At 34.4% G+C, this 19005-nt stretch overlaps 1 protein-coding gene across 2 annotated transcripts in view; it reads left to right on the plus strand.

Annotated features, from left to right (window-relative positions):
* Positions 1–19005, plus strand: part of LOC125250727 (potassium/sodium hyperpolarization-activated cyclic nucleotide-gated channel 2-like) — a 73372-nt gene that overhangs the window by 40651 nt on the left and 13716 nt on the right. For both annotated transcript variants that reach the window (XM_048163452.1, XM_048163451.1), the window contains exons 5-6: positions 13790–13936; positions 15017–15257. In XM_048163452.1, the coding sequence (XP_048019409.1) occupies positions 13790–13936; positions 15017–15257 (388 nt within the window). The remainder of the gene's footprint in view (positions 1–13789; positions 13937–15016; positions 15258–19005) is intronic.

Genomic DNA, 19005 nt, shown 5'->3' on the forward strand with positions numbered 1-19005 from the left:
CTTTTCTCCACCTGAATGAATCTAAGAATGAAGTGATAGTGTTTGGCCCTCCAAGTTTTTCCAAACATATAATTAATCAATTAGGCCTTTTTAAATCCAAGGTACATAATCAAGCAAGGAGTCTTAGAATTCTTTCTGATGCCGAGTTAAAATTTGATAAGCATACCTTTTTGTCTTTTAATTAACTGGAAGTTGTTATGCATGCTTGTATTACATCCAGATTGGACATTTGTAATTCATTGTATTATGGTGTTTCTCATGCATCACTTTCATGTCTGCAGTTGGTTCAAAACGCTGCTGCTAGACTTTTAACCGGGAGTAGGAAATATGCAAGTATAACACCTGTACTGGCATCCGTCCTTTGGCTTCCAGTCAAATTTAGGAATAAGTACAAAATAAGATGTTATTATTTGTTTTTAAAGGCTTAAATGGGCTGGCACCATGTTACATTAGCAAACTTCTTCACCAACATATATCCTCTAGACCTCTAGACAAAAATTTCAGTTAACCATTCCCAAGTCTTGACTAAAATCAAAAGGAGACAAGGCCTTTTTCTGTTGCAGCTCCTCATTTATTTATAAATGTGCTATATAAATAAATGTGATTGACCGATTAGTATTTGAAGTCAGTCGTGAAACTCCCATTAGCGAAGGATCCATTCCTTGACCTCACAATGTTACTCCTCCATCCATTAAAACTCATTAAAGTCGCTATTGTTCCATCAGCCTGCGCAGCTAATGTTTGTGCAGCTGTTACGGATTGTTTGTCACTGTTGCGTTGAGTCAGCAACTCTTCAGATGCTGTTGCGTTGATTGGATAATGACTGCTAATGCGACAGATAGTTGCCTTTCTGACTGTGTGTTTGTTTTCACTGCAGGCTCTATTAGCCGATGAGACCGCAGCTACAGCATCAGCTAATGTACTATCTACCGCAGTGCTGACTTGGTTGTGGCTGTCATATTTCTGTGCGTTGTGTTTGTAACAATAGATTAGACTTGGCGTGGCTTCAGCCTTCCTGCTCGGCCAATCGTTTATCAGATCTGTTACCATGCAGAAAGATTGTCGGAGGCAACGGAGCACTCTGATTGGTCGCTTTGAAAATGAGGGATTGCCTCCTGCTCTGTTTAGCCAGTAACTTGAGGTGTGTATCCTCAAGTGGAGGACAGACGCTGGAGACTCGTCGCGTATACGATTTATATGCGTGTATGTGCGCACAATATTACAGTGTCTCTCTGGGCGAACTAAAATTGATGAGGCAGCAGATTAGTGTCCTGCCAATGTCCTCGTGAAGTTGATGTAGGTGTGTGTGTGTGTGTGTGTGTGTGTGTGTGTGGCTCACTGTGATTCTGTCCTTGAAAGTGCCGTAATGAACTGATGAGAACGAGGGAGGGAGTAAAATAGAAATACAGACCGAGAGAAATAGGGGGTTGGGAATAGACCTTTAGGGGTCAGGGACGAGTGACCTGCTTCTCTGTGCTGTGTGCTGCTCTCAGTTTGGAAAATTCTCCCCTTGAAGCACCTCTTCAATTTTAAAGGGACAGTTCACATAACAATGTTGCATTTTTACTGTCTTGTTGTTTTGATTTTTTTTTTTTTTTTGTCTTGCTTTAAGCAAAGCAAAGGTGTTAAATATACACTGCTGCATTTATTTGATCAAAATACAGTAATAGTGTGAAATATTATTACACTCTAAAAAATGCTGGGTTAAAAACAACCCAAGTTGGGTTAAAAATGGACAAACCCAGCAATTGGGTTGTTTTAACCCAGCGGTTGGGTTAAATGTTTACCCAACCTGCTGGGTAGTTTTATGTAACTCAACTATTGTTTAAAAATTACTGTATTGTTTGCCTAAAATGAACCCAAAGTATGTTGTAAATTAACATTTATTAATATATGAACATTTATTAAGTTTAATGAATAATAAAACAAACATTTAAACATTAAATTGCCTATTAATAAATGTTTACCTTTTGATTATTATTGTTGCATCTAGTAATTATGTGTCTGATTTTTAATTTCCAACCTATTTTGGGTTCATTTTAAACAAACAATACAGTAATTTTTAAAACAATAGTTGGGTTAAATAAAACTGCCCAGCAGGTTAAAACAACCCAATGGCTGGGTTTGTCCATTTTCAACCCAACTTGGGTTGTTTTTAACCCAGCATTTTTTAGAGTGTACAGTTTAGAATTAGTGTTTTCTATTTGAATTTATTTTAAAATGTAATTTATTCTTGTGATCAAAGCTGAATTTTCAGCATCATTACTCCAGTCTTCAGTGTCACATGATCCTTTAGAAATCACCCTAATATGCTGATTTGCTGCTCAAGAAACATTATCAATGTTGGAAAGAGTTGTGCTTCATATTCTTCTTTCTTTGATGAATAGACAGCGTTTATTTGAAATATAAATATTTTGTAACATTATGTGTGTATTTACTGCCACTTTTGATCAATTTAATACATCCTTAATACATCTTACTGATCCCAAACCTTTGAACAGTGTTCAGAACTATATAAGTGCACTATATAAGTTTTCCAAAGCCATACAGTATATTTGTGTGAATAATAGGCTATTAATAAAAGGTCATGTTCAATTGTTTCTATGCTACAGGACATTTTCTGATCCCAGCTTAATGTGCAAATACAAGTCATGCATAGTTTTATTCAATATAGATAGAAATTGAAATTAAATTAAGACACTATTAAACTTTCTGTGCATTACATATTTTTGTTTATTAATGTTTGAACATCTTTCAATTCTGGTTGCACTCATTCAAACTACAGACAAATTATGGTGTTGAGTACGATGTTTAGAAAACTTGCAATGTCGGGTCAAGTTACATTTATTTATATAGCACTTTATACAATACAGATTGTTTCAAAGCAGCTTCACTGTAATAAACAAGAAAATAACAGTATTAAAGGGATAGTTCACCCAAAAATGAAAATTTGATGTTTATCTGCTTACCCCCAGTGCATCCAAGATGTAGGTGAATTTGTTTCTTCAGTCGAACGCAAATTATGATTTTTAACTGCAACCGCTGCCGTCTGTCAGTCAAATAATAGCAGTGGATAGGAACTTCAACTATAACAGTAAATAAAACTTGCTAAGACAAATCCAAATTAAACCCTGCGGCTCGTGACGACACATTGATGTCTTAAGACACGAAACGATCGGTTTGTGTGAGAAACCGAACAGTATTTATATCATTTTCTACCTCTAAAACACCACTATTCCAACTTCGTTCAGCTTCCTGTTAGTGAGGTCAAAAAACGCGTTCTGACGACGGAAGTGATGTCTCGCCCATATACTTCAATGAGCGCGAGACATCACTTCCGTTGTCAGAGCGTGATCAGACCTCACAACACCGGAAGCTGAACGCAGTTGGACATAGTGGTGTATTAGAGGTAAAAAATGATATAAATACTGTTCGGTTTCTCACACAAACCGATTACCGTAAACATTTATGTCAAAGTACCTCATTTTAGGTTCCAGAGGAAAACGATCAAGCTGCATGACATTTACATTTAATCATTTAGCTGACTGTTTTATCCAAACTGACTTAAAATAAGCAGAACAATAGATGAAATCAAACCAAGTGAATGGGTAATAGGCGAGAGTGAATAGGTAATAAAAACTGCATGATTTTCATTTTTAAGCTGAGCAGACTGTGCCACTCTGCACTTGAAACGCGTACCTGACCTGAATCGTGATAAAAAAAAAAAAAAGATAACATCGCAGACGACATGACTCATCAAACATCAAAAGATTCTGCGCTCAAGCAGGAAATTGTATGCAGACATGCGCTGTTATATGAAATATATGAATGACTGTCATCTCTCAGGACACCTCAAGTTCAGACTACAGCGTCTTATGAGAATTGATCAGCGGTTGATGAAAGAGCGGCGGGTTAGTTCTCTTAGAGACACCTCCATTGATTGTCTGTTATGTCTTTGCCTCGGGCATGTTTTGGACACAGACAGTCCTTTGAAATTTCATGCCCTGTGCTCATGCAAGCGCACAACACACTCACTGTGCCGGAAGAGGAAATATGACACATATATTCAAATGGCACATACTGTATGTTACATAGAACGATGCTGTTTGCATCATAGCTGTGAGCTACCTCACATTCAGCTCAGCGATGTGCCGGCAGTGTGTGTGTGTGTGTGTGTGTGTGTGTGTTTGTGTTTGTACATTTGTGAGCATTGCTTATTTTTATCGCTGCTATAAAAGTGTGTTGACGGGGTACTAAATCTGGAAGGCCAGGAAGTGGTCTGGATATTAAAAGAGATTGACAGAGCTGGACAGATTGGAACAGGTTGAAGAAAGATGCTGTTCTTCTATCTTGATGCAATTGAGACACAAACATGGCAATAGCTTTCTTAAAATAAGATGCTCCGATCTGATTGGCTGACTTTGTGCTGTTGCAATGGCCACTGTTTGCTTTGTTCCAAAATGGGACTAAATTGTTACAATGTTGCATTTTCTTCTTGGTTCTGTTAAAAATGTGTTAAGTCACATGTAAGCAAAACGGTTCCCTCACTGGTCACTATTTACGTTCCGGGGTTTGCTCATTCCCATATTCTGTTAATCACCAGTGTTTCTATAGCAGTTTGAGCTGGAATCATTGCTGCATCTGGAAAAAAAAAACAACACACCTGTTTCGCAGAAGCATTTTCAGAGGTACAAGCATTTTTTGTGCTCACAAACAGATCTCCAGAGATCTATCAGTTATGTTTTATGTTCTGTCACTGGTTATACTACCATTCAAATAGCTTTTTGACACATTAAATTGATCAATAATGACAGAAAAGACATTAATAATGTTACAGAAGATTTCTAATTCAAATAAATGCTGTTCTTTTGAACTTTCGATTCATTAAGGAGAGAAAAATATGAAGCAGCACAACTCCTTTTTAACATTGATAATAATCAGAAATGTTTCTTGAGCTGGAAATCAGCATATTAGAATGATTTCTGAAGGATCATGTGACACTGAAGACTGGAGTAATGATGCTGAAAATTCAGCTTTGATCACAGGAATAAATTATATTTTACAATATATTCAAATTATTTTAAATTGTAATAATATTACACACTATTACTGTAAAGCATCCTTAGTATAAGAGACTTATTTTAACATCAAAAATCTTACTGACCCCAAACATTTGAATGATGATTTCAAATTTAGATGATCAGAGGTCTTATTTCTTCTTTGTTTTCTATACAGTCAGTCACAGACCAAAACTGTCGTGCGAGAGCTTGAATGAGTGTTTTTCGTGCCGGGCTGTTTTTGTGGTGTAAGCTATTTCAGATAAACCCCTAAACAGCAGGTGAAAACAAAACAAACTGTGATTGTTGTCTTTGTTTGTCAGTCAGACGGTCTGTTCCTGTTCAACTGGTTGGTTCTTATCCAGAATAAGCTGCAATGTGAATTAGACTTCTGGTGATAATTAAGAGTCTGCTTATGCGACTCCAGGTTGTAGATCCCCGCGGTGAAGCCGCTCCAGTGCTCGTGGGTGGTCTGGAATATTTTTCAGGAAATAACAAGAGAAGAATATCAATTAGACCTAATGCCTCCCCGCTATTGTCATTCATTGTGTTCTGTGATTGAAACACAGGCTCTCTCTCTCCTGCAGTCAGCAGCTGCTGCAGACTGACACCACAGCGGATCTCTCGGGTTTCTCTGAGCTTTCCTTACCGCCCGCTGCTGCTCAGAACAGGCATGACAAATATCACTACTGTAGATCTCTGTCTTCTCTTTCTCTCTGTTTTTTTACAAACCTTCTGGAATAATTTGTCTTCTCGCAAACCCTCTTAGGATCTGTAATCATCTTTGATTCTTTCAGATTCTTTTCAGTCTCTCCCCAAAGACTGTCGTCCATACATATGGGTGGGTAAACACTGAGACTCCTTAATTAATGCAGTACTTAATCAATGTTGTTTTCCGTGACTGATTTGCTCTCCCAGAGGATCTCTGGCCTTCAGGATGAAACTGTTCCCGGACAGAGACATCAGGTTCATGAGGGATTTTTCACTTTGGTATAAAGCTGGTTTCCTCTGACTTCTGTTGCATCTATGCTATTCTTTATAGTACCTTGAAATACTATGAAAATATTATTCATTTAGCAGGTACTTTTATCCAAAGTCAGTTACTGAACGAATGAGGAACATCATAAACAATTTGTCATATAGCCAACAATGTTCTTAATGCACAATGCCAGGTTAAAATAAATAAATAAAATTTAGCTGAGCAAACAAGCTAGAGTAGAGCAGGGTTATTATAGATAAGATAATTAAAATTAATACTATAAAACATTTTCCTTAACTGAAATAAAAAAAAAACACTGAAGAAATAAGACCTTTTTAGACTTTGTGATCACAGTATGCCTTGACTATTTCATAGATAATAAAATCAAAAGAAAAGCACAATATACAATTCTGTTAATCTGCTATGAGTGCAAAAATCAAAACTCTGAGCATCTAAATCTTAAATCACATATACGCTACCACTTAAACGTTTGAAGTCAGTAAGGTTTATTAAATGTTTTTGAAGTCTCTACTGCTCGCCAAGGCTGCATTCATTTGATCAAAAATACAGTAAAACCCATAATATTGTGAAGTATTATTACAATTTAAAATAACTGTTATCTATTTGAATATTTGAAAATATAATATCAATGATACTAAAATAACATGGAGCATGCAGGTGAATTACAGAAAAGTAGAGAACGATAATTTTTAGATATAATGTATATATATATATATAAAAATATATATATATATAATTATTAATATATCAAAATTATTAAATGTTATAAAATTGTTAATTATTAAATTATTAATATTATTTATGGTTGTGTACTGTGTATATTTTTTTATGTGTGTGTGTGTGTGTTGTGCTCAAAATTATTCATAACCTTTGTAAATATGACTAAAGAAGGTTATGAAAATAAATCTGTATTGTTAATCCTTTTGATCTTTTATTTTAAAAATGTACAAAAATCCAACCGTTCATTGGTGAATAAGAATTTTAAATGGGTGGAAAATCTCATTATGAGAGAAATGTTTTTCTCTAATACACATTGCTCACAATTAATCATACCCTTTTATTCAATACTTTTTGAAACCTCCTTTTCCCAAGATAACAGCTCTGAGTCTTGTCCTTGCCTGATGAGTTTGGAGAACACCTGACAAGAGATCAGAGACTATTCCTTCATGCAAATTCCCAGCTCTATGTTGGTGCTTCTTCTCTTCAGTTCACTCCACTCATTTTCTATAGGGTTCAGGTCAGGGGACTGGGACGGTCATGGCAGAAGCTTCATTTTGTTTCTCAGTGACACATTTTTGTGTTGCTTTTGATGTTTGTTTTGGATCATTGTCCTGATGGAAGATCCAACCACTGCCCATTATAGGATTTCTAGCAGAAGCGGTCAGGTTTTGATTTTTTATCTGTTGATATTTGATAGAATCCATGATACCATGATTCTGAACAAGATGTCCAGGACCTCCAGCAGATAAATAGGCCCACAACCTTAAACATCCAGCAGTATATTTCATTGTACACATGGGGTACTTTTTATCCCTGTGTGCACCAAACCAATCTTGAGTGTTTGCTGCTAAAAAGCTCATTTTTTTGTTGTTTCATCTGACCATAGAATGTTTAAAAAGTAACTGACACTACTGGAACTTCAAACGGGATGGGTTCTGGTCAGATGAAAAAAAAAAAAACTTTTTGGCTCACTCAAGATTGGTTTGGTGCACACAGGGATAAAAAGAACCCCATGTTTACAATGAAATATACTGCTGGATCTTTAATGTTGTGGGCCTATTTTTCTGCTGGAGGTCCTGGACATCTTGTTCAGATACATGAGATGAGGTCTTAAAAACCAAATACTGAAAGATGGTTTTGGTTCCTTAAAACTTCATGACTTTTTTCACTGATTAACAGTGACACATACTTTTATGTGCAAGTTCTGAGTTCTGAGCGGCTCGAGGGCAGGCTAGCTTTGGCTCGGCTCAATGTACCCGCAGGTAGAAATGTGCTTAGTACTGTAATGAGGTGATTTATTCTAGAATCAGTGTGGTGAATAATACATCTCGGACCCAAACCTGAAATTAGACTTCATCTTTATTTTCAGCAAGAGGACACCAGGACCTCACAACATGGAGAGTGCAGGCACACAAATACACACACACACACACACACACACACACACACACACACACACACACACACACACACACACACACACACACACACACACACACACACACACACACACACACCCACACCCCTCTGGTTTCCATTTATCCAAGATGCAGGGAATGAGGGACCAGGGTTTTGTTTGCTTTCACCTAGACTGGAAAATCTTTAGACAGGAATCAATATGGGGCCCCAGTGTTATAATACTGTCGTTTAGTGAGTTTAGGCTGTTTTAAAACACTGTGGTTGAGAGTGTGAGTGTGTGGGTGAATGTATACACTACCATTCAAAGGTTTGGTGTCAGTAATATTTGTTAATATTATTATTATTTTTTTTAAATTCTTATTCTCATCAAGGCTGCATTTATTTGATCAAAATTACAGTAAAAACAGTAAAATTGTGAAATATTATTATAATTTAAACTGTCTTCTATGTGAATATGTTATAAATTCTGATTTATTCCTGTGATCAAAGCTGAATTTTATTTATTTATATATATATATATATATATATATATATATATATATATATATATATATATATAGCGCTTTATAGATTGTTTCAAAGTAGCTTTACAGTGATAATAGGAAAATTATGGATTTCGGCTGTTGTTCAGCTCAAGTCAGTTCAGTGTTGAATCAGTTCCTTTGTAAAGATCATCAATTATTAAATGAGTTCATTTCATCTATAAAGCAGTTCTGCAAAAAATAAATAAATGAAATAAACTTCCGTGTCACATGATCCTTCAGAAATCACTCTAATATGCTGATTTGCTGCTCAAGAAACATTTCTTATTCAGTGGGGAAAACAGTTGTGCTGCTTCATATTTTTTTAGAAAACAGGATTTTCAGGATTCTTTGTTAAATATAAAGTTCAAAAGAAAAGCGTTTACTTTAAATAGTAATCTTTTGTAACATTTTAATGGTCTTTACCGTCACTTTTGATCAAATTTAATGCATCCTTGTTTAATTCATTTAATTTCTTTTAAAAAACAAAAAACATCTTACTGACCCCAAACTTTTGAACTGATAAAATGTACACTTTGAATGCAATGCAAGTCATTTTTGGATAAAACATTCTGTAAAATGCATAAATGTAGTCATTTATAACTAGCTTTAACTATAAATGTAAAGCAATATAGGTCTATGGTATGAATTCAGTTAAATATAGCTATATAGTATAGATAGAAGTAAATGTGTGTGTGTGTGTGTGTGTCTAAGAAAGAAATGGTTAGAAAATGAGAGCAGGATTCCATATTACTTTAGTTCCACATAACATCATTCTTGAGAAGTGTGAATATCATCGTTTTCATGGCTTTATCTGCTGTTATGATTCTAATAGCAATCCTACACCAATTTTTTACAGTTAAACTCACACACACTCTTCATCAGTGATGAAGCATCAATGGGCCTTTAACGTGAGTCCTAGTTTAGAGGGTTAGTCCATTGATGTTCCAGACTCATGAGGAATCACCTGATTAAACTCACTCTTACATATAAAGATTCAGTGGGATTCTATATAGAACCCTAGCATTCTTGACTCAATTTGAAAGAACCATTTTCTTTATATGAAGTTCCTCGCAGAACCCTTTAAGATTCTATAGAACCTTTTCTTCTAAGAGTGGAGTGTCTCGTCTCGTCTCGTCTCGTCTCGTCTCGTCCTCTTCTCTTCTCTTCTCTTCTCTTCTCTTCTCTTCTCTTCTCTTCTCTTCTCTTCTCTTCTCTTCTCTTCTCTTCTCTTCTCTTCTCTTCTCTTCTCTTCTCTTCTCTTCTCTTCTCTTCTCTTCTTCTCTGTGCAGTGTGTGCATTTATAAACAGGCTTTCTGTTAGACATGCTCCAGATCTGCAGCGGTGCACTGAGTGTATGTGACTGCTGCTGTCCGCCTGCTTCTGTTCCTCTGCAGTGACAGGACGGGGACCATCCTCTCACAGCCAGAAATAGCACACGGATCATACGCACGAGAACATGGAAAGCATTCTAGAACATATGAAGTTCCAACCCTGTTACAAATAAGACCATAGTATTACCTTAAAAAATATACCACGGAAAAGCCATCATTACACCATATACCAGCAATACCATCATGGTAATACCATTGTATACTTAGAAGGCTCTTGCCATGCCTTTTTAATGCATGGTATATGAATATGATAAAGTGTTGTTCTGAGGTATTAAAATGGATGTTTTGGATGAGTTAAATCAGTGAGTTAATTTTTTGCCTCCAGCCAAAGCTTGAGTTCCTTGATGCAAGATGTTAATTTAGCAGGAGGAAACACTGAGGTGGAAGGTGTGCTAAAATAACTCTGAATGGACTCGTTAGCATAAAAGTGGAAATTAAACCCATAGAGTTTGATTATTTGTCTAATTGATAACATAAAAATAGTGAAAAGAAGAGGGCCCAAGACAGAACCTTGAGGTACACCAGAACTGATGGATTTGGTGGATGATGTTTGCCCAACCTGCTGGCTAGTTTTATTCAACCCAACTAAAATGACTGTATTGCTTGCTTAAAATGAACCCAAAGTATGTTGGAAATTATATATTTTTTATAAACTCAATTAGATGCAGTTCAAAAAGGACATATTTGTGTAGACATTTGGCTGGCGGTAAAAGGAACAAAATATTCTTGGCAGCAGGTTTTTCATAGTCAAAAATATATTATTTCTTATTTGTTTGTTTAAACCTGTGACATGGTGATGTTAGTATGAATAACATCAACATTCACATACCAACCAGTGAGAACAGTTGCATGTCTTGACCTGTCCTTGTCCGTAACCTCTCAAACTGATCGGTAAACGGTTCAGTCAACGGCGACTCAGTTTTCATTCAATTTGCCTGTAAACGAGGCGAGAAAGGATGTAGTTTGACGTCACACAGGTCTATCGTTCCATCTCTGTCGCATTGCTTTCTCCTGACTCGGCCATTAAACACAATTGTCTTTATCGGTCCATCAGTGAACCACTTAGATCAACACTGCTGGTTCTTCAAATGAGTAAAGTGACTGACATCTTCACCGTGAAGCATCTGGATCAATGAAGTGCTAGGAAAAGGGTATAGATTCACTGGAGGCTGTTCGAAATAGTCTAAAGGATGCACGGAGGAACGTTTTTCAACACGTGTACGACACCCTACAGTACAATCCCTCATAATGACACTGAAATATGCAGCTGGAACCCGTTTTTGCTACTGTACCTTTAAGTTCTTTTAAATAACATCTGTTGTGATTGATGCTTTGGTCTCTGGAAGTTCTAAAATCTAGTACTTTGAACTCTGTTTCAAAAGATCAAGGAAAATTCTAATTGTTTCATGTGACCTCCTTTTAAAAACAATCTTTGAACACTGTTGACCCAGCGCTGATGCTGAGAGATGCAGCCCGCTTTTATGTTCATATGAAGTTCTGGAACGAGAGCATTATGAAGCTCAACACGCAGGCACTTACTCTCACAAGTGGTTCAGGGACCTTTACAGGTGCTACACAAACGCCTGCGTCAGCAAGACGCTGCCGTGCAACAGGGAACACACACGACTGCAATGCTAATGCCTCCGGTCTGACCTGCTTTCTTTGTTTTGCGGAGATCACTCCATCATTACTGTTCTCCTTCTGTCTCCATAAATAACGCAGTTTGAGGGATGTTTGGCTCGTTAGCTTTAACTAATGATCTGAGGGTGGGATTTGGGGTCGTACATTGCCTGAAGAACAAATACTGACTCCGTGGACCTGGATCTGAGCAATGTGAGAAAACAAGAAAGTGTTTTTTTACGTTGACATTGCTGAATTCTTCAACAACATGTTTGGGCCTCATAGAGAATAAACTTTTCTTTAAACTCTCACTTGATTCATTAATTTTGTTTTCTAACAATGAACACCGGCACCATCTAAAACATCTGTAGTGGAAATTACACAAAAAAAAAATGCTGGGTTGAAAATGGGTTAGTTTTATTTAACCCAACTATTGTTTAAAAAGTACAATATGTCTGGCTTAAAATGAACCCAAAATAGGTTGGACACAATTATGACTACTATTACTAGAGGCAACAATAATAATCAAAAGGTGAACATTTATTAATAAGCAATTTTATAAATGTTTGTTTAATTATTATCTATTAAACTTATACTATAACATACTTTGGGTTCATTTTAATTAAGCAATACGGTCATTTTAAGCAATAGTTGGGTTAAATAAAACTGGCCTGCAGGTTGGGCAAACATTTAACCCAACCACTGGGTTTAAACAACCCATCAACCAATCACTGGGTTTGTCCATTTTCAACCCAATGAATAAATATATATATATTTTTAATACTTTTTTTTTTTTTGGATCAAATGATATTTAGCTATTTTTATATGTTTCATATTTTATCTGACAGTTGTCTACTTGGTAACTGTGATTTCAGTATCGCTGAGAAACTATTATAGTTTTTATTAATAATTTGAATTAGTTTTTATTTTTATATTTTCTGCTTTCATTTTAATTCTAAATTAAAGTTTTGTAACTTTGTTGTATGTTTTTTACATTTGTATTATTATTATTTTAATGTCTATATAGTTTTATTAAGTTTTATATATTTTTATTATGAAGTTAATTTTTAAGTTTTATTTTACTACATCAATTTAAACTAAATGAAAATGAGCATTGTTGAAAGTAGTTGAAAGATAATACCTTTAAGTTTTTTATATTTCATTTTATTTCAGTTAACATTTATTTCAAGGAACAAAAGTGTTTTTTGTTTTTGTTTTTGTTTTTATTATTATGGTTTGTTCACGATGGTTTTTGATTACTATAATATCCCTGCTTTATTAGGAGCAAAAACTGTAAGGGACAGTTGTAATTTGTGTAAAAATGTCTATGAATCATTGTCACACAATACATATTGAAATGGTTAGCGTCTATTTCGCTATACAATTGATATCGTCCTGATATAGTCAATATTAACATATTCATTCATTTAAAATGATAATTCATAGCCAATGACCTGTTTTCTTGGGAGTAGCTTGTGTAGTATCCAGTTGACATTTATGCATTTATATTATATATACTGTATATTCTTGATTTTCAATGTTAATTTAGGTGTATATTATTTTTGAGTACTCTGTTTTAGACGATGTTAGTGATCTGGACTTGGCAAAGCATACAGTAGAGCACAGGTTAACAAAGAAAGCTTGATCATCGAGTGATGATCTTTGTTATTTGTCCAGTGATTTTCTTTGCCTTTGTTCTCTCCAGGTCTCTTTTTTTCTTGAATACGGAGTGACTATGATAGTGTGTGTTCAGTAGCATTACCTTGGCATGGCTTGTGTCGGTTAATATTCTGTACTCCACGGGATGATATCCTTTAGAGGTTTACTCAGTTTGCTTGTGTTGAAGTCCTGTAAACTTGTGCCTTCCCTTTGAAATGTTTGTCTCACGATTGGCAGTCGTACTTTGTGTTTTGTTAAAGTTTAAAGAATGCTCTGATTGCTGACATGATGCTACACATTATTGTATTACTATCTTTTGGTTTTAATAAAAATCAACCCCTGTGACATTAAAGTGCCATAGCTGAAGAAACATCCTCATTATTTTTTTTCTTTCTGCAGTACAAACAAGTGGAGCAGTACATGTCCTTCCACAAACTTCCGGCAGATTTCCGACAGAAAATCCACGATTACTATGAGCACCGTTACCAGGGCAAGATGTTTGATGAAGAAAGCATCCTAGAGGAACTGAACGAGCCGCTCAGAGAGGTGAGTTTGTGTTTGGTTATCTGTGTGTTTTCAAAGGTCTGTCTATGTCTGTAAACATCTGTGGAAAAATCTCCCAGAAGACCCTGCAGTTGTCTCAGAGCTTTCCGAAACAATAATACCATGCTGAACCGGGAACAGCTTCCAAACTAATTTATGTCACAGTAAACAACTAAATCCCCTCTGTGATTGGCTTCCGGCTTTCACTACATTTAATGCTGTTTAAAGAGCATAATGCTCCTAATAAACATTGTGCTATTTGTGTATAGATCTTTATGTTTGGATATGATCATTTATGGCTGAATCGCAAATGTCAAATGTCAAATTTAATCTCTTAAATAATAATAAAAAAAAAAAAATAAAAAAAAATAATATATATATATATATATATATATATATATATATATATATATATATATATATATATATATATGTTATATATATATTATTGATAATATATTAATATAATAAATATATTATAAAAATAATATAATATATATATATGACATTATATTTGACATGACATTATTTGACAAGCACATTACCTTCAAATTCTCATTACCATATTGCAAATAATTTTCTGAAATGTTAAATTTTATATTTCCAATATAATGAAGAATAAAAAATGTAAATTTTTTCCTGATATTAGCATAAATTAAATTTAAAATCTAGCTATAGTATATATTAATTTTCTCAATGCATATTGTTATTAATATTTTTAATATTTTCTCTCTCTATATATAATTAAATTCAGTAAAAAAATGGCAATAATATGTAATATATTAATTTTCTCAGTGCATATTATTGTTATTAATATTATTATTATTAAAAATAAATAAATATACATATCAAATTCTCATGACCGTATTAAATTTCTAAAATTTTACATGTAATATTTCAAGTATACTGAAAAATAAAAAATGTAAATATAATAACTTTAAATTGCATTTTCTTATATTAGCATAAATTAAATTCAGTACAGCAAATACTAGGCTTTTCACTCTTATGTTTTATGTAAATGCTGTGTGAAAAATACACATTTATGCATTTCTCTCACCCTGCGGACTTTCCATCTGCTGTCAGGAAATCGTGAACTTCAACTGCCGCAAGCTGGTGGCCTCTATGCCCCTGTTCGCCAACGCCGAACCCAACTTTGTGACAGCCATGCTGACGAAGCTCCGTTTCGAGGTCTTCCAACCAGCCGATTACATCATTCGTGAGGGAACCATCGGCAAGAAGATGTACTTCATTCAGCACGGCGTCGTGAACGTGATTACCAAGGGAACTGTTGGGTTGAAACTTTCTGACGGCTCCTACTTCGGAGGTACAATCCCACTCAAATTAACCTCATAAATTAGATGTGAATTAAACCTTCACTTTACTTAATTAAACTGCTCAAATCCTTAATGAACCCCATAACATTTTAAATAATTTAAGCCAGATATGATGTGACCTCTTCCATCGTAATTATATTGATGGTAAATTAATTGAACTTTAAAGGCAATCAAAATTTACTGCTCTGGTCTGACATTGATATTTAGATGTCAGTGATGTCACTGTAATTTAAAAATCTAAATTTAAGCGCTTGTTATTCTCTAGCCAGTTTTACTAGTAACAATGTCACAGTCTTCCAAAATTTAAAAACCAATAAGGACAGATTACTATAACAGTATTGTTGAAATGTTGCATTGCTTCTTGTTAGGACACTGTATTTTCTTGTTAAGAGGCCATATTATGATCTTTTACAAAGTTTTGATTTTGTTTTCGGGCTCTACTAGAATTGGTTTTCATGCTTGAATGTTCATAAAACACATTCTTTTTTCAGATATTCTCCATTGTTGCAGCTCCTCTCTTCCCAGTCTGTCAGTAACGCTCTGGGGTGCGTTTCCCAAAGCGAACTATGGTCGCAAGTTCCGTCGTTACCAATAGACTTCAATGGGACTTACGACCATAGTTGGCTAACGATGCTTTCGGGAAACTCACCCCTGTTTAGTTCCTGTCTCTATGAAGCCCCTCCTTCTGAGAAGCACAATGTGCTCTGATTGGTCGGCTGGACCAGTGTATTGTGATTGGTCAAGCACTTCAATCGCTTGAGTATTTTGCTTGGGAAATATCCCGCCCCTTACCATAACCACTAGTTTAACACTATGAACACTATTAACTAACACAATCAGGCCCCACCCCATCATTCTGCACATCCCTTGGGCGGGAATTATTTAAATGAGGAATATTGTGACGTTTTCGTTCCCGGAAGAAAACTCAAGACTACAATGGAGGTGTTTCAGGGAGATCAGAAACAGTGACACTGATATAGAGAATAACTCCCACTGGAGGGACTTTGTGCTTTGGAAATTTGCAGAGCGTTTTCATGCTCAAACATCAATATTACACACTAGAGCTGCACGATTCTAGATAAATTGAGAATCACAATTTTTTTGTTTCGAATGGAGATCACGATTCTCCCACAATTCTGAACAGACAACTAAACAAAATAACATTTAATTTACTAGCGGCTAATTGCTGAAGTCTATATAACATTTTTAATTAATTTGAATGAATTATTTAAAAAAAAATTGGTTGAATGAATGATTCAATGACTCGCTCATAAATACTTCACTTGTTTCATTACTGGATGAATCAGCGTTTCTGAACAAATCTCTTGAATGAATGAATGAATCAATGAATCAATGACAAATAAATTTTTTAACAGTCACTTGTAACACTGTAATCAATATAATTGTTATTTGAAGAACCAAGTTACTTCAAAAGGTCATTTGCTCCATTTTTATCGCTACTGTAGACATCAGTGTTTATATCCGAACTATAATGTTTTATCCCAGTACTTCTGTGATAATATGAATATTTGTAACATGGAAATAACGATATTGTGTGGTTTTCCGCTATGAAATAAAAATAAAAAAGGTAATTGCGACTTTTTATCTCACAATTCTGACTTTTTTTCTCGCAATTGCCAGATATAAACTCAAAATTGCGAGTTACATAAAGTCAGAATTGGGAGTTATAAAGTCAGAATTGCGAGATATAAATTCAGAATTGTTATATTAAGTCAGAATTGCGAGTTATAAAGTCAGAATTGCGAGTTATAAAGTCAGAATTGAGTTATAAAGTCAGAATTGGGAGTTATAAAGTCAGAATTGAGTTATAAAGTCAGAATTGGGAGTTATAAAGTCAGAATTGCAAGTTATAAAGTCAGAATTGCGAGTTATAAAGTCAGAATTGCGAGTTATAAAGTCAGAATTGAGTTATATTAAGTCAGAATTGCGAGTTATAAAGTCAGAATTGCGTGATATAAAGTCAGAATTGCGTGATATAAAGTCAGAATTGCGAGATATAAAGTCAGAATTGTGTTATATAAAGTCAGAATTGCGAGTTATAAAGTCAGAATTGAGTTATAAAGTCAGAATTGTGTTATATACAGTCAGAATTGTGAGTTATAACGTCAGAATTGCGAGATATAAAGTCAGAATTGTGTTATATAAAGTCAGAATTGCGAGATATAAAGTCAGAATTGTGTTATATAAAGTCAGAATTGCGAGTTATAAAGTCAGAATTGTGTTATATAAAGTCAGAATTGCGAGATATAAAGTCAGAATTGTGAGATATAAAGTCAGAATTGTATTAAGTCAGAATTGAGTTATAAAGTCAGAATTGCGAGATATTAAGTCAGAATTGCAAGTTATAAAGTCAGAATTGCGAGTTATAAAGTCAGAATTGCGAGTTATAAAGTCAGAATTGAGTTATATAAAGTCAGAATTGCGAGTTATAAAGTCAGAATTGCGAGTTATAAAGTCAGAATTGAGTTATATAAAGTCAGAATTGCGAGTTATAAAGTCAGAATTGTGTTATATAAAGTCAGAATTGTGAGTTATAAAGTCAGAATTGCGAGATATAAAGTCAGAATTGTGTTATATAAAGTCAGAATTGCGAGTTATAAAGTCAGAATTGCGTGATATAAAGTCAGAATTGTGAGTTATAAAGTCAGAATTGCGAGAAATAAAGTCAGAATTGTGTTATATAAAGTCAGAATTGCGTGATATAAAGTCAGAATTGTGAGTTATAAAGTCAGAATTGCGAGAAATAAAGTCAGAATTGTGTTATATAAAGTCAGAATTGCGAGATATAAAGTCAGAATTGTGTTATATAAAGTCAGAATTGCGAGTTATAAAGTCAGAATTGTGTTATATAAAGTCAGAATTGCGTGATATAAAGTCAGAATTGTATTAAGTCAGAATTATGTGTTATCAAGTCAGAATTGTGAGATATAAAATCAGAATTGTATTAAGTCAGAATTATGTGTTATCAAGTCAGAATTGTGAGATATAAAGTCAGAATTGTGAGAAATAAAGTCAGAATTGCGAGATATAAAGTCAGAATTGTGTTATATAATGTCAGAATTGCGAGTTATAATGTCAGAATTGTGTTATATAAAGTCAGAATTGCGAGTTATAAAGTCAGAATCGAGTTATAAAGTCAGAATTGTGTTATATAAAGTCAGAATTGCGAGTTATAAAGTCAGAATTGAGTTATAAAGTCAGAATTGTGTTATATAAAGTCAGAATTGCGAGATATAAAGTCAGAATTGTGTTATATAAAGTCAGAATTGCGAGATATAAAGTCAGAATTGTGTTATATAAAGTCAGAATTGCGAGTTATAAAGTCAGAATTGTGTTATATAGTCAGAATTGTGTTATATAATGACAGAATTGCGAGTTATAATGTCAGAATTGTGTTATATAATGTCAGAATTGCAAGTTATAAAGTCAGAATTGAGTTATAAAGTCAGAATTGTGTTATATAAAGTCAGAATTGCAAGTTATAAAGTCAGAATTGCGTTATATAAAGTCAGAATTGCGAGTTATAAAGTCAGAATTGCGTGATATAAAGTCAGAATTGCGAGTTATAAAGTCAGAATTGCGTGATATAAAGTCAGAATTGTGTTATATAAAGTCAGAATTGCGAGTTATAAAGTCAGAATTGCGTGATATAAAGTCAGAATTGTGTTATATAAAGTCAGAATTGCGAGTTATAAAGTCAGAATTGCGTGATATAAA

The sequence above is a fragment of the Megalobrama amblycephala genome, linkage group LG17 (assembly GCF_018812025.1).
Source record: "Megalobrama amblycephala isolate DHTTF-2021 linkage group LG17, ASM1881202v1, whole genome shotgun sequence".
NCBI lineage: Eukaryota > Metazoa > Chordata > Actinopteri > Cypriniformes > Xenocyprididae > Megalobrama > Megalobrama amblycephala.